The following is a 12,311-nucleotide window of genomic DNA, read 5'->3' on the forward strand; positions in this document are numbered from 1 at the left end:
TTTTTCTTTAATAGTTTAATTGTAGTCTCTTCATAACATAGATTTAAGTTGCTATCCATTCCCCTTTCATTTTAGCCTGGAGGCGTATTCCTCTGGTGTATTTCTTTCTTTCTTTCTTCTTTTTTTAATGTTTATTTTTGAGAGACAGACAGACAGATGGAGCAGAGAGAGAGGGAGACACAGAATCTGAACCAGGCTCCAGGCTCTGAGCGGTCAACACAGAGCTCAGTGTGGGACTCCAACCCATTAACTGTAGATCATGACCTGAGCAGAACTCGGATCCCCAACCGACTGAGCCACCCAGGTGCCCAATGTTTATTTACTTTTCAGAGAGAAAGCAGGGGAGGGGCAGAGAGAGAGGGAGACAGAAGATCTGAAGTGGTCTCTGTTCTGACAGCAGAGAGGCCAACACAGGGCCCAAACTCAAAAACAGATCATGACCTGAGCTGAGGTTCGATGCCCAATTGACTGAGCCACCTAGATGCCCCTCCTTTGGTGTATTTCTTGAAGGGAAGATTTGCCAGCTCTGAATTCGTCTGGAGTTGTCTAAGGTTTTTCTTTGTTTATGAAGGATAGTTTTGCTGGATACAGAATTCTTGGTTTGATAATTTTTTCTCTTTCGGCACAATTGGATATGTCCTCCACCCTGCGTTTTGGCTTGTGAGGTTTCTGAAAATCTTATTGAGGGTCATTATATGTGATGTGTCACTTCTCTCTTACTGCTTCCAAGATTCTCTTTTTGTCTTTCAGTAGTTTGATTGTGATGAGTTTCAGTGTGATGCTCTTCGAGTTTATCTTGTTGGAGTTCATTTTAGCCACTCGGACCAATGTGAGGTGGTATCTCAGTGTAGTTTTGATTTATATTTCCCTGATTATGAATGACGTTGAGCATCATTTCATGTGTCTGTTGGCCATCTGTATGTCCTCTTTGGAAAAGTGTTTGTTTATGTCTTCTGCCCATTTCTTCACTGGATTACTCATTTTTTGGGTGTGGAGTTTGGTGAGTTCCTTATAGATTTTGGATGCTAGCCCTTTATCCAATATGTCATTTGCAACTATCTTTTCCCATTCCGTCAGTTGCCTATTAGTTTTGTTGATTGTTTCCTTTGCCGTGACATGGATAATTTTGACCAGAGACTATAAGGTGACTGACGCAGAAGCTGGGATCAAAACAAAGCTGTTAGCTTCAGGCAAGAGATGATGGTGGCTTTCAACGGCAGGGGCGGTGAAGAGGTATTGAGCCAGGGACTGAGGGTATGTGTAGGCACCCAGGTATTTGAAAGGCAGTTGTTGAGACTGCATGAGATCAGGTATGAGGAGAATATAGCTCAGCGTCTGGGACACAGCAGGTGCTCTCAGCAGAGCTGCTGCTGTTCTCGTTGGCGTCATTGTCATCACGGCTGCTGCTGCAGCCAACAGGGCTATTTTAATCTCTTGGACGAGAAAGACACATAATTAGTCTTCTCTTCATTAGTGGTTATAGGGGAGCTTAGAGTCCTCTCACTCCCGTAAGTGACTGTATTCGCAGCACGTATGTGAAGATACACATATCTGTTGTGTATCTTTCAATTGTTTTTATGTTTTGAATCTGTAGTCACCTCTCTTCACCTCACTTTTGGGTTTGGTGTGTGAGGTGAACTCCTAAGAACAGGAAAAGACCATATCTCCTGAGTGCTCATGATGTTTCAGGCATTTTGCTGGACAAATAAACAGACATTTGCTGCCCAAGGTGTGCTTCTCCCAAGTCGACAGGTGATAAAGCAGAGGCCTAGGGAGATTCCAGAACCTATCCAGGATACAGTACTCTAATGCAGTTCTGTTGCTAACTACCCAGGTTCACACAGACCCCATTAGTTTGGAACAGCCTCCACCAAGATTGCCCTCACATCAGATGCCAGCCACGAATTTGGGGGTTGCCAGGCCATCTGTACTTGTGACCAACTGGCTTTGGTTTCAAGAATTTGCTGAGATGACTCAGAACCCAGGGAAAAGCTATTCTCACCATTATAGTTTTATTATAAAGGATGTAAATCAGAACCAGCCAAATGAGGAGACACATAAGGCAAGGTCTGCAAGGATCGATAAACTTCTATGCCTTCTCCCGTGGAATCAGGGCACCTACCCCTCCTGGCACACTGATATGCTCACCAACCAGGAAGCTGCACCAAGCTTCATTGTTTAGAGACTTTGTTAGGGTTTCATTAGGCAGACATGGCTGAATCATCGGCCACATGACTGAACTCAGTATCTAGGCCTCCTTCCCTCCCGAGAGAGAAGGGAATACCATTCCCAGGAGGTTGGGAGGTCTGGCTGATTTCAAGTGATTCAGAGTCCCAAGTCTCTTATTATTTAAAAATTTTTTTTCCACTTATTTATTTTTCAGAGATAGAGAGTGAACAGGGGATGGGCAGAGAGAGAAAGAGACACAGAATCCGAAGCTGGCTTCAGGCTCTGAACTAGCAGTTAGCACAGAGCCCGATGTGGAGCTCGAACCCACAAACCGTGAGATCATGACCTGAGCCGAAGTTGGACGCTTAACTGACTGAGCCACCCAGGCGGCGCCCCCCTTCCCAAATCTCTTAACTACATGGTTGATCTTTCTGACCTGGCTTCATCTTAAACATAAGCTGTCTAGGGGTACCCCATGTCAGCTCTTTGGCATGAACTATCAGGGCCCCCAGAAATAACCCAGACATTACTATTACTTAGGAAATTCCATGGGTTTCAAGGTTCCCTCCCAGAAATCATGGATGAAGACCAGACAGATTCTTTATTACACAGCCCAGGCTCACCCATCTGAGTGGTGGAGCCATGACTGAACCCAGTTCTTCCTGACTGCAAAGCCCCTGCTCTATCCACTATACCTTCTTTACTGGTAAGGCCCTTAGAAAAGTGGCTTATGGTCATACAGCTAGTGACTGTCAAGAGGACCTGGCCCCCAGTCCTGCCGACCAGTGTGTCCTCCTTTCCACAGTGCAATTTCACTTTTCATGTTGGGGCAGGTTTGACCTGTTCCTGTCAGTTTTGCAGATAGTCTGGGCAGGCAGAGTTGGTGAAAAGATCGGAGCTTTTGCTTTCATTTTTATTTCTACAGTTGCAGAATATTGCTTTGTAGCTGCACCCTATCAGTTGTCAGTGTTTGTCATTGTTTAGTTGTATTTTATTCATAAATTTAAAAATCAATCAGTGTTTCCAGCATTTAAGATGACTATAAATCCTGAGGCTCCTGGGCAGCTCAGTCACGTAAGCATCCAGTTCTCAATTTTGGCTCAGGTCATGATCTCATGGTCGTGAGATTGAACCCTGTGTTGGGCTTTGCACTGAGTGTGGAGCCTGCTTGGGATTCTCTCTCTCCCTCTCTCTCTGCCCCTCCCCTGCTTCTGCTCGCTCTCTCTTTCTCAAAATAAATAAACATTTAAAAAAAGATTATAAATCCTTTTGGTTTATTATTTTCCTTTTAAAAGTGAGAAATATTGATAGAAGAAAATCAATCCATTGTTATTTGTAGCCAACGTGGTACTGTTATCCTAATATTTGGCTTCATTTGTGTACCTCTCTCTGTTTCCAGGTAGCATCCACTGTATTTTCCATGCAACTGGGCACCACTACACTTGGAAAAAAGTTACCACAACGGTGCACAACATTATCGTGGGCAAGTTGTGGATAGATCAGGTAAGCAGAGGTGCCCAAAGTGCACTGAAGTTCAGAAGAATACCTTCCTGGGTACGTCTTTGCAGTATCCAGGACATGTGAACCCGCCCCACATCGTGACGGTTTATCCTTCTCTCCTAAGGAATTGCTCTCAGCCAGTAGCCCCTGCCCAACTTCCCGAGTTTCTACACCACAGATTCTTATTTGTAAATGACTGATGTAATAACATTCATTCAGTGACTGCTCTACCAGGACTGTGTCGGCTACTATGAAAGTATAAGAAATAATAAACAGGGCTCCTACTCTCTGTCGTTTCATTATTCATCAGACATTTACTGCCAGGCAGAGTGCCAGGTCTTGGGGATACAAAGTCAGATAAGACATTGTCCTCCAAAGAGTTACTATATCGCTGGAGACCCATGACAAATATGTAGAGATTGAGAAGTATTTAGCAGAATACACTAGTGTAAGAACTGTACTAAAATAACATCTAATTGTCAGTTTGCTCTTACGATGATGGTTGCAATAAATTCAGAAAGAAAAGAAATACTGTCTGAGCGTCCAGGAAAGCCTTCATAGTCGATGTGGGAATGAAGCTGAGCTTTAAAGTGGTTGGATTTAGAAGATAGAAAGGAGAGAATGAAATGATTAGAGTGTAGAAAGGCCCGGCTGTATGAAACCCTGTAGTTAGGAGTGGGCTACTTTGATTTAAGTGCAGATTCGTGAAGGGTATGAATAGGGGACTGGTTTGGAAAAGGCAAATTATCATGTGACTATCAACATATGTGCTGAAAGGCATCTCATATGTCACCTAATGTGACACACAGTTGAAAGACAACCAGAAGGCCATTTGGTCCCGATCCCAACCTGGAATACCAAGGCTCTGAAAGGATTCCATGGCTTCTCGGGTCAGCTGAGACCGGAACCCATAAGCAAGGGAGTCCAAGAGTGTAAGATGGAAAAGTGAAGAATTATGAGGCATGAGGTCTGGCAGATATTCAGGTCCTCCAGGATTGATCAAATCAACCCATGGGGCACCTGAGTGTCTCAGTCACTTAAGTCCCTGACTCTTGATTTCAGCTCAGGTCATGATCTCATGGTTCGTGAGATCAAGTCCTGTATCAAGCTCTGCGTTGACAGCACAGAGCATCCTTGGGATCCCCTCTCACTGCCCTTCCCCTGCTTGCACGTGCACCCTCTCTCTCTCTCTTTCAAAATAAATAAACATAAAAAGTAAATAAAGGGCACCTGGGTGGCTCAGTCAGTTAAGCAACCAACTTTGGCTCAGGTCATAATCTCATGGTTCATGAATTCAAGCCCCACATCAGATCCTGTCTGCCTCTCTGCCCCTCCTCCACTCATGCTCTCTCTCAGTCTCTGAAAAATAACAAACATTAAATAAGCAAAGAAATAAAATTTAAAATAAATACAATCAACTCATGATGCTTTTTATTTTCTAGTCCGGTGAAATTGATATTGTGAATCACAAGACGGGTGACAAGTGCAATCTTAAATTCGTCCCTTATAGCTACTTCTCTCGTGATGTAGCAAGGAAGGTAAGAAGGGTTAAAGTTCAAATGTTTTTCCTTTGTGTGTAGCCCTTAGAAAGCCTACTCCTTTGGGGCTGGTGTAGATAATGGACGGATAGATAGTCTAATATACATATATATACATCTCCTAAATACGTATGTGGTGATTTGGGGGGGGAAGAAAAGGAGGGGTAAAGGAGAAAGTCAGCAGGAATGGGGACTAGATTGTATTATTAAACCAAATCCTTCCTTTCCTGGGAAAGACATTGAGTAAGAAAGTAAAAGTCAAGAGCAACAAGAGACTGGAAATGGGAAGCACAGAGGAAGGACCGATAAAAGGATTTCAGGAAGAAGGAAGGGCAGCCTGACCGCCGCGAGGTCTGAGCGCCGGTCTTGCGTCCCCACCACAGCGGAATTGCCCCATCAGTTTTGACGGACTGTGAAGAAGAGTCGGGCCTAAATCCGCTTGTGGCTGTCTCTGACTTCCAGGGAGAATAAAATGCCAGAATCCCTAGTGCCGGGCAGATCCTTTTCCTGCATGTATCCTTGTGCCAGAAATCCCTATACCACAAAATGCAGAGACTCAACTCATGGCCGTTTATTTTACACAGCTCAGAAAAGTCTACCGAGATATTCTGGGTGGCTCCCCGGCGCTCGCCGTGGCAGCAATTAACCAGTATCTACCCTAGGACTTAGGTGGCCAGAACAGTCAGGTCCGCTACCCGATGCCGAGCACCATACTCCAAGTCCTGGTCTCCACCTCTGCAGGTGACCGGGGAAGTGACCGATCCGTCAGGAAGAGTCCACTTTGCCCTTCTGGGGACATGGGATGAGAAAATGGATTGCTTCAAAGTACAGCCAGTCATTGGGGAAAATGGGGGTGATGCTCGACAGAGAGGCCACGAGTCAGAGGAAAGCAGGGTCATGCTCTGGAAAAGGAACCCTTTACCGTGAGTACCAGGATTCGTGCTGTCCAGGGAACACTTTGACCTCAACCTTGGAGCAGTGTTGGTGGCTTTTCTGCCTTCCTTCCCACTGAATTATGTGAGGGATCAAGCCAGGGAAATCAGAACTTTTGGAGAGATTACCAGAAGGTGGTCATTGTATGAATTGAGGTGTAGTGTGTCTTGTCAAGAAAGTTGAAATGAATCAAGTCACATCTGCCAACAAATATTTATAATTTAGAGCAGAACTATTCAGAAGCCGGTGGCTCAGTCAGTTGAGTGTCTGACAATGCAGAGCCTGCTTAGGATTCTCTGCCCCTCCCCCAGTCACAGGTTCTTTTCTCAAAAATAAACCTCTTCAGAAGCAGCTGGAGGAGAACGATGCCTGCCCCCTGTTAACAATTTAGCCTGAGACCCAGTGGCCATCTAAAGGTCTCTGAGATGATATGTGGGAATCTGGAATAAAGATGGAGGCCATTTGTCCCCTGTCATCTCATTTACCCAGTGTGTAGTAACAGCAAGATTATCCCGGAAGCAGGTTAAAAAGAAGCCAGAGGAGGGGCGCCTGGGTGACTCAGTCGGTTAAGTGTACGACTTCTGCTCAGGTCATCATTTCTCAGTTCGTGGGTTTGGGCCCCGCGTTGGGCTCTGTGCTGACAGCTCAGAGTCTGGAGCCTGCTTCAGATTCTGTGTTTCCCTTTCTCTCTGCCCCTCCTCTGCTCGTGCTCTGTTTCTCTCTTTCTCAATAATAAATAAAAAAATTTTTTTTAAATTTTTAAATAAAAAATAGAAACCAAAGGAAGTAAGAATAAGGAATGTCCATTTAGTAGAATGATCTATTCTTCCTGATCTCCACGGAGCACAGTACATGCCCAGCAAACTGCTGGCACAAGTGATGCCCGGGGAGGGATGGGGAATGGTCCAGTCTGGGCCTCTTAACTAGGGGAGCCTGACCTGGTCCTAGAGTCTGTCCATCTGTAGAACAGCTTTGGGGAGGTCACCTTTGGGTCGTTGCTCCTTAACTAGGGCCTGAGTCCTGGCATCACTGTTTCTCTTCCCCGTCTTTTACTTGCAGGAAGAATGCAGAAAACATGTACTACTTCTCAGAGCTCGCTCTCACGCTCAACGCCTGGGAAAGTGGCACCGCCCCCACAGACAGCCGATTGCGGCCTGACCAGAGACTGATGGAAAATGGGCGCTGGGATGAAGCCAATGCCGAAAAGCAGCGCCTGGAGGAAAAACAGAGACTTTCCAGAAAGAAGAGAGAAGCGGAAGCTATGAAAGCCACAGAGGATGGTAACGAACCTGCCTTCCACTCTTTCTGGATGCGTGGAGAATCATGTGGTGTGTTTCTGGCTTTCATTCTGTTTTTTTCCTCTCCCCCACTTTCCCTTCTAGGCACACCCTACGATCCCTATAAGGCACTGTGGTTTGAGCGGAAGAAGGACCCCGTTACCAAGGAGTTAACCCATATTTATAGGGGAGGATACTGGGAATGTAAAGAAAAACAGGACTGGACCTCATGCCCGGACATTTTCTGAAACGGCAGCAACAAAAAGGAGGAGGATCCAAAGGAGAAGATGACAGAGGATGTGCGGGAAAGCTGGCATTTGTGACTCTTACCACGCGCTTTCCTTCAGTTTGTCTGTCTTAACCAATCATTTTTTCCAAATCAATCACCAGAAGCAGACCCCAGTGGTGGTGATTGGCTGGTTGCCTTAGCTGATTGAAACTGAAATCGACGTATTACTAGACACCGTTTGGAAGGGGGAGGTGCAGTGGCTGAAAATTAGCGTTACTCCTGCAAAGTCAAGTACTCTTGGCTCTTCCTTCTCCCTCTGCCCTCATTTTAAGATGACGTCATTCATCCTCCCCTGGAGTATCCTGCTCAGCCAAGGTCCGCGTGAGATGATGATTCAGGGGCATTTTGGTGCTGTTCAGAGCAAGAGCCGAACTTAGAAGTTCCTTCCAAGAGGAGCACGTAAGACTTCCCGGCAGAGGCACCGTGAATGACCGCAGCGCAGTGCAGCCGTGGCGTTACTAAACGGCGCCACAGCCAGGATCGGTTCAATGGGCCGTCGCCCAGAGGCAACGGTGGCATCGGAACGCTGGGAGGGGGCTTGTTCTATAAGGTTGAAACATTCAGAGTGACATTCTTGGAAGTTTCTGTCCTCACTTGCGTAAAATACCTTTCTGCGGTCCTCCGTTTTGACAGCGACCGGAGGCCGGCTTGGTGGCCGGTAGGAGGGGGACGTTATCCTCACAGGGGAGTTTTACGGCCTTCCTCCAGCCGAGAACTTCCGAGCACACAGAGCAGGATGGAAAAGACCGCGAGTCACTTTGCTGCCCCCGTTCCTCCTCACCCCATCCTTCGTCACCTTTCTTGCCCCCACCCCCATCTCTCTTTCTTTCTCTCAGCGTGATACCAGTTTGGGTCTTAGACCCCCATGTGGAGCAAAGCACTACCCACCCCATTCTGACACACTTCAGAGTTTGAGAGAAGGACTTAATTTGTAATGAAAGTTTTCCCTCTCTCTCAAGCCCTATGGACTGGAGCCACCTCTCGAATAATGTGTTAAATACCTGTATATTATATATATGTAGAGAAAAATCTAATTTTTTTTGTTTGATTTTCCTTCCTCCCATTAAGAATCTTGTTTTTTGGTATCATTTGTCTCCCTGGGACTCTCTCTCGGACACACCGATGTGGGCTGGGGCCTCCCCTGGTTTCCATCTTCTAGGGGCAGGCAGATCCCGAGCCTGCATAGGATCGCGTCCGGCAGTTCTGGAGCAGGGACTCGACCCCTGCTCTGGCATGGAAGGCCTGCTCACTGCTGTTGAGATTCTGGTCTCCTGATTGCCTGACTCTTGAAAACCAAATCCTAACTCTTTCCTGCCTTTTTCCTTCTTCTGTCAGGAAGGGCGTGGGTAGAGAGGATGGTAATTTCCCGTTTAATTCCACCTCTGTCCACATCGCCACACACAGCTGGTTTCCCAAAAGAAACTTCTTCCCGGGTCGTGGGGCCGAAGGTGCGTCACGTAGGGGTGGGTGAGTGAACCGCTCCTGTCGGGCCCTGGCTTCCTTCATTTTGTGTTCCGTATTTAGTTGTCCTGTTCAGAGACCTACCCCCGTGCAGCCCACCCTTGGTTGAGGATCACAAATTGAGGTGCCTTCCTTGTATGCTTTTTGTTAGTGTTTTCTGTTTCTGTTCCTTAACTGCTGAGCCTCAGCCAGTGTGGGTCCTGGGGGAAATAGCATTCCAGAGGAAGCCATCCCTGCATGGAAATGGATTTACACGAGATTAGTACTTCTGTCCCCTCCTCGCCATCCCTCCCTCCCTTGCTGTGATGCACTTGGGAAGGAGGCAGCCACCGGGAGTTTCCTCCGAGACCCCAATTCCCACCGTAAGCGCAGGGTCGCGCTGGGCCTTCTTTCCAGGAGGCCCATAAGGGCCGTGACCTCATCAGGGGACTTCGGCCAGAGCGGGGATTCCTCAACCAGACTGAACAGCTCTGCTTTACCTCCTGCCCCCCTTTCTTCCTCCACCGTCTGCACTACATTTCCAGCCTGATCCCCAGTCAGAGTCCTGCTAATGGAGAAGCTTTGAGTCCAGGTGAAATGAAGTCACATCGAAACAAAACTATATATATTTTCTTTTTTTTTTTTTGCCTTATTGTTTTTTTTCCAAGAAAACTACTAAATTAAATAATTTTTAAAAAGCCATACTGTTTGTCTGATTCACTTGTACTCCCACTAGGGAAGCTGGTGGAGGACGGACTGGCCCGGTGCTCATTCATCCTTGGGAAGCGGGCAGCTCATCTTTGCGAGACATTGAAAGGAGGTCGGGTCCAGGGGACTCTAGGTGTTTCAACCATTTGGCAACATTCTCAAGGGCCGCTGGACAGAAGAGAAGTTTCCACAGCCCCTTCCGCTTTGATACCATGTGATCGTCCTTGTCCCACCTTGGGTCTAGAGGAATGGTGTCTAGTGCTTATGATGTTGGGCCTGTTTCACCTCCAAAAATAAAAGTTTTCTTGCATTTAATTTCTTTTGCCCATTTAGATTCTCAGATTCTTAGCTGTTTCACGTAAGGATTCAAATTCTGTACTTTGAAATGTAAGCAATGGTGTATTGATTCAAGAAGGCCTTGGAGAGCATTAAGGACGGTGAAAGGTTTGGTTAGGTTTTCACTGTAAAGTTCAGGGCCGGGAGGAGACGGGCAAAGAAATCAAAGGGCCCCTAGAGGCCACACATCAGGGCAGCCTCGGGCCCTGCCCTGTGCTGGGCATCTGCTCCTGGGTCCAGCGGGCTGAGTTAGGGATTCTGAACACTGTCCAGCTCACGCACAATTTTAAGACATAAATATTAGAATTGTCATGTTGAATATGAAGACAGGCACTGGGGGAAAAAAACACACTTAACTTTAATAAATTCACCCACGGTCACACAGCTTATTGGTCACAGTGTTGGAATCCAAAGCTGGGTTTGTCTGACTTCTGAGTCTGACCTTTACAACCTTGTGTCCTCGGAGAAACTGGGTGGGAAGGTGGCTGGCAGTTATTTCCTCCTGGATTAGGTCATATTATGCAGAGACTTAATGATGTCGAAAGTGCCGTCTTGGAGGTCCACCTGCAGGAAGGAGCAAGCTTGAAGTTCAGCCTCCAGGCTCCTTGATTGCTCAAGGCTCTCATGTCCACAACCTGAGCTGTATCACCAGGGGTGGTTCCAGCCTGATTCTTGGGAAGGCCACTCATCTGTTCAAGTCTGCCTGGTTCACGCCACTGGGTTTGATGATAATTCAGCAATTCACCGGGTTTTTTTTCTTGGCAAGCTAAAAACCATTGCAGCAGACTTTACACTTGTGGGATCTACCTCTGGCAATATTGAACAGCACTGTGGTATATGATTTCCTCCAAAAGGGGCGGTCAAAGGTACTTGAAACATATTAACATTCCCTTCTTTAGTCTTTTCATGGGCTGCTGTGACCTGATGGGCTGGGATGTGGATCCCGGAGGGTCTACCACACCCATGCTTCAAAATGATAACTCAGAAAAAGTATAAATTAGTACATTGTTGGGGACCTCTGAGGTCCCACAGAAGAGGTAAACCTTTACATTTCAAAGGCCAACTCTACTTTCAGCAAGATAAATGAAAACCAACCCTAAAAGGAGGTGTAGAAAAAATCTTTGGAATTTATTCACTATAAGGTATATACCCTGTGAAACTCTAAGATTGTTGTCAAAATTTAGAGCTTGCTTCTAAAAGTTTATAAAGCTTTTGCCCAGTGCATTCCAAGCCGGTCATGGCTTTCCTTTCCAAGCTCAGAAAGTAATGGGTAGCTCTATTCGCCTTGCATCTTCCTCCCTACTACCTTTCAGTTCCCACTGATCCCTCAGGGGAAGGAGGCAGGGTGGCCAGATGAGGCCTCCTTAAAAGCAAAAATTAAAGAGCTCAGAATCTTCTATAAACAGCCTTGCAGAAGTCACATCAGAGTTTAACCAGGTGATTTTAAAAGTAAAGAATCAGTTGGGAGGCCCCTGGGGGGCTCAGCTGGTTGAGCATCTGACTTCAGCTCAGGTCATGATCTCAGGGGTTCATGGTTCGGTTTGTGAACTTGAGCCCTCCCTCTGGCTCTCTGATGTCATCGCAGAGCCTGCTTTGGATCCTCTGTCCCCGCTCTCTCTGCCCCTCCCCCCTCATGCACCCAAACGCTCTCTCTCTCAAATATAATAAGCAAAAACATTAAAAATAAAAAGTTGGCCCTGAGATACAGTGCGCGCTCTCCCCTCTTCGCTCTCTCTCTCTCCTCGCTCTCTTTCCACATCGACTCCAGTCTGCTATGTGACACACAGTAAGGATACAAATGGTGAGAAAGAGGTCTGAGAAACAGGCAATCAGAGCTGGTGAAAGCACTGGAGAGGTGCCACCAGCCTGCAGGGAGTGGTTGTGGGGGAAGGGAGATGAAGACATGTCAGAAGAATTCTAGAAGGAGGAAAATGTATCTGAGTTGAGCGCCACAGGTTAACAGGGAAGAGCAATGTATAGAACACTGTGTGGCCAAAGATGAAGGGCAGTCTAGGAAGCATCCTGAGCCTGGATGGCTGTGTAAGTGGCTGGAGTTCAGCGTTGAGGAGAGAGAACTCTGATCCAGCACAGAGAGAACAAGGGCCAGAGTTATGGAAGGCT

General features: G+C 46.7%; 1 protein-coding gene across 1 annotated transcript in view; it reads left to right on the forward strand.

The window, feature by feature from the left end:
- OSBP (oxysterol binding protein) overlaps window positions 1-10,169 on the forward strand; it is a 34,221-nt gene extending 24,052 nt beyond the window's left edge. The window contains exons 13-17 of the mRNA XM_029915459.1: window positions 3,569-3,672; window positions 5,112-5,207; window positions 5,949-6,130; window positions 7,200-7,420; window positions 7,523-10,169. Of these exons, the coding sequence (XP_029771319.1) occupies window positions 3,569-3,672; window positions 5,112-5,207; window positions 5,949-6,130; window positions 7,200-7,420; window positions 7,523-7,665 (746 nt within the window). The 3' untranslated portion in view covers window positions 7,666-10,169. The remainder of the gene's footprint in view (window positions 1-3,568; window positions 3,673-5,111; window positions 5,208-5,948; window positions 6,131-7,199; window positions 7,421-7,522) is intronic.
- The last annotated feature ends 2,142 nt before the right edge of the window (window positions 10,170-12,311 follow it).

The sequence above is a fragment of the Suricata suricatta genome, chromosome 11 (assembly GCF_006229205.1).
Source record: "Suricata suricatta isolate VVHF042 chromosome 11, meerkat_22Aug2017_6uvM2_HiC, whole genome shotgun sequence".
In the NCBI taxonomy this organism is placed as follows: Eukaryota; Metazoa; Chordata; class Mammalia; order Carnivora; family Herpestidae; genus Suricata; species Suricata suricatta.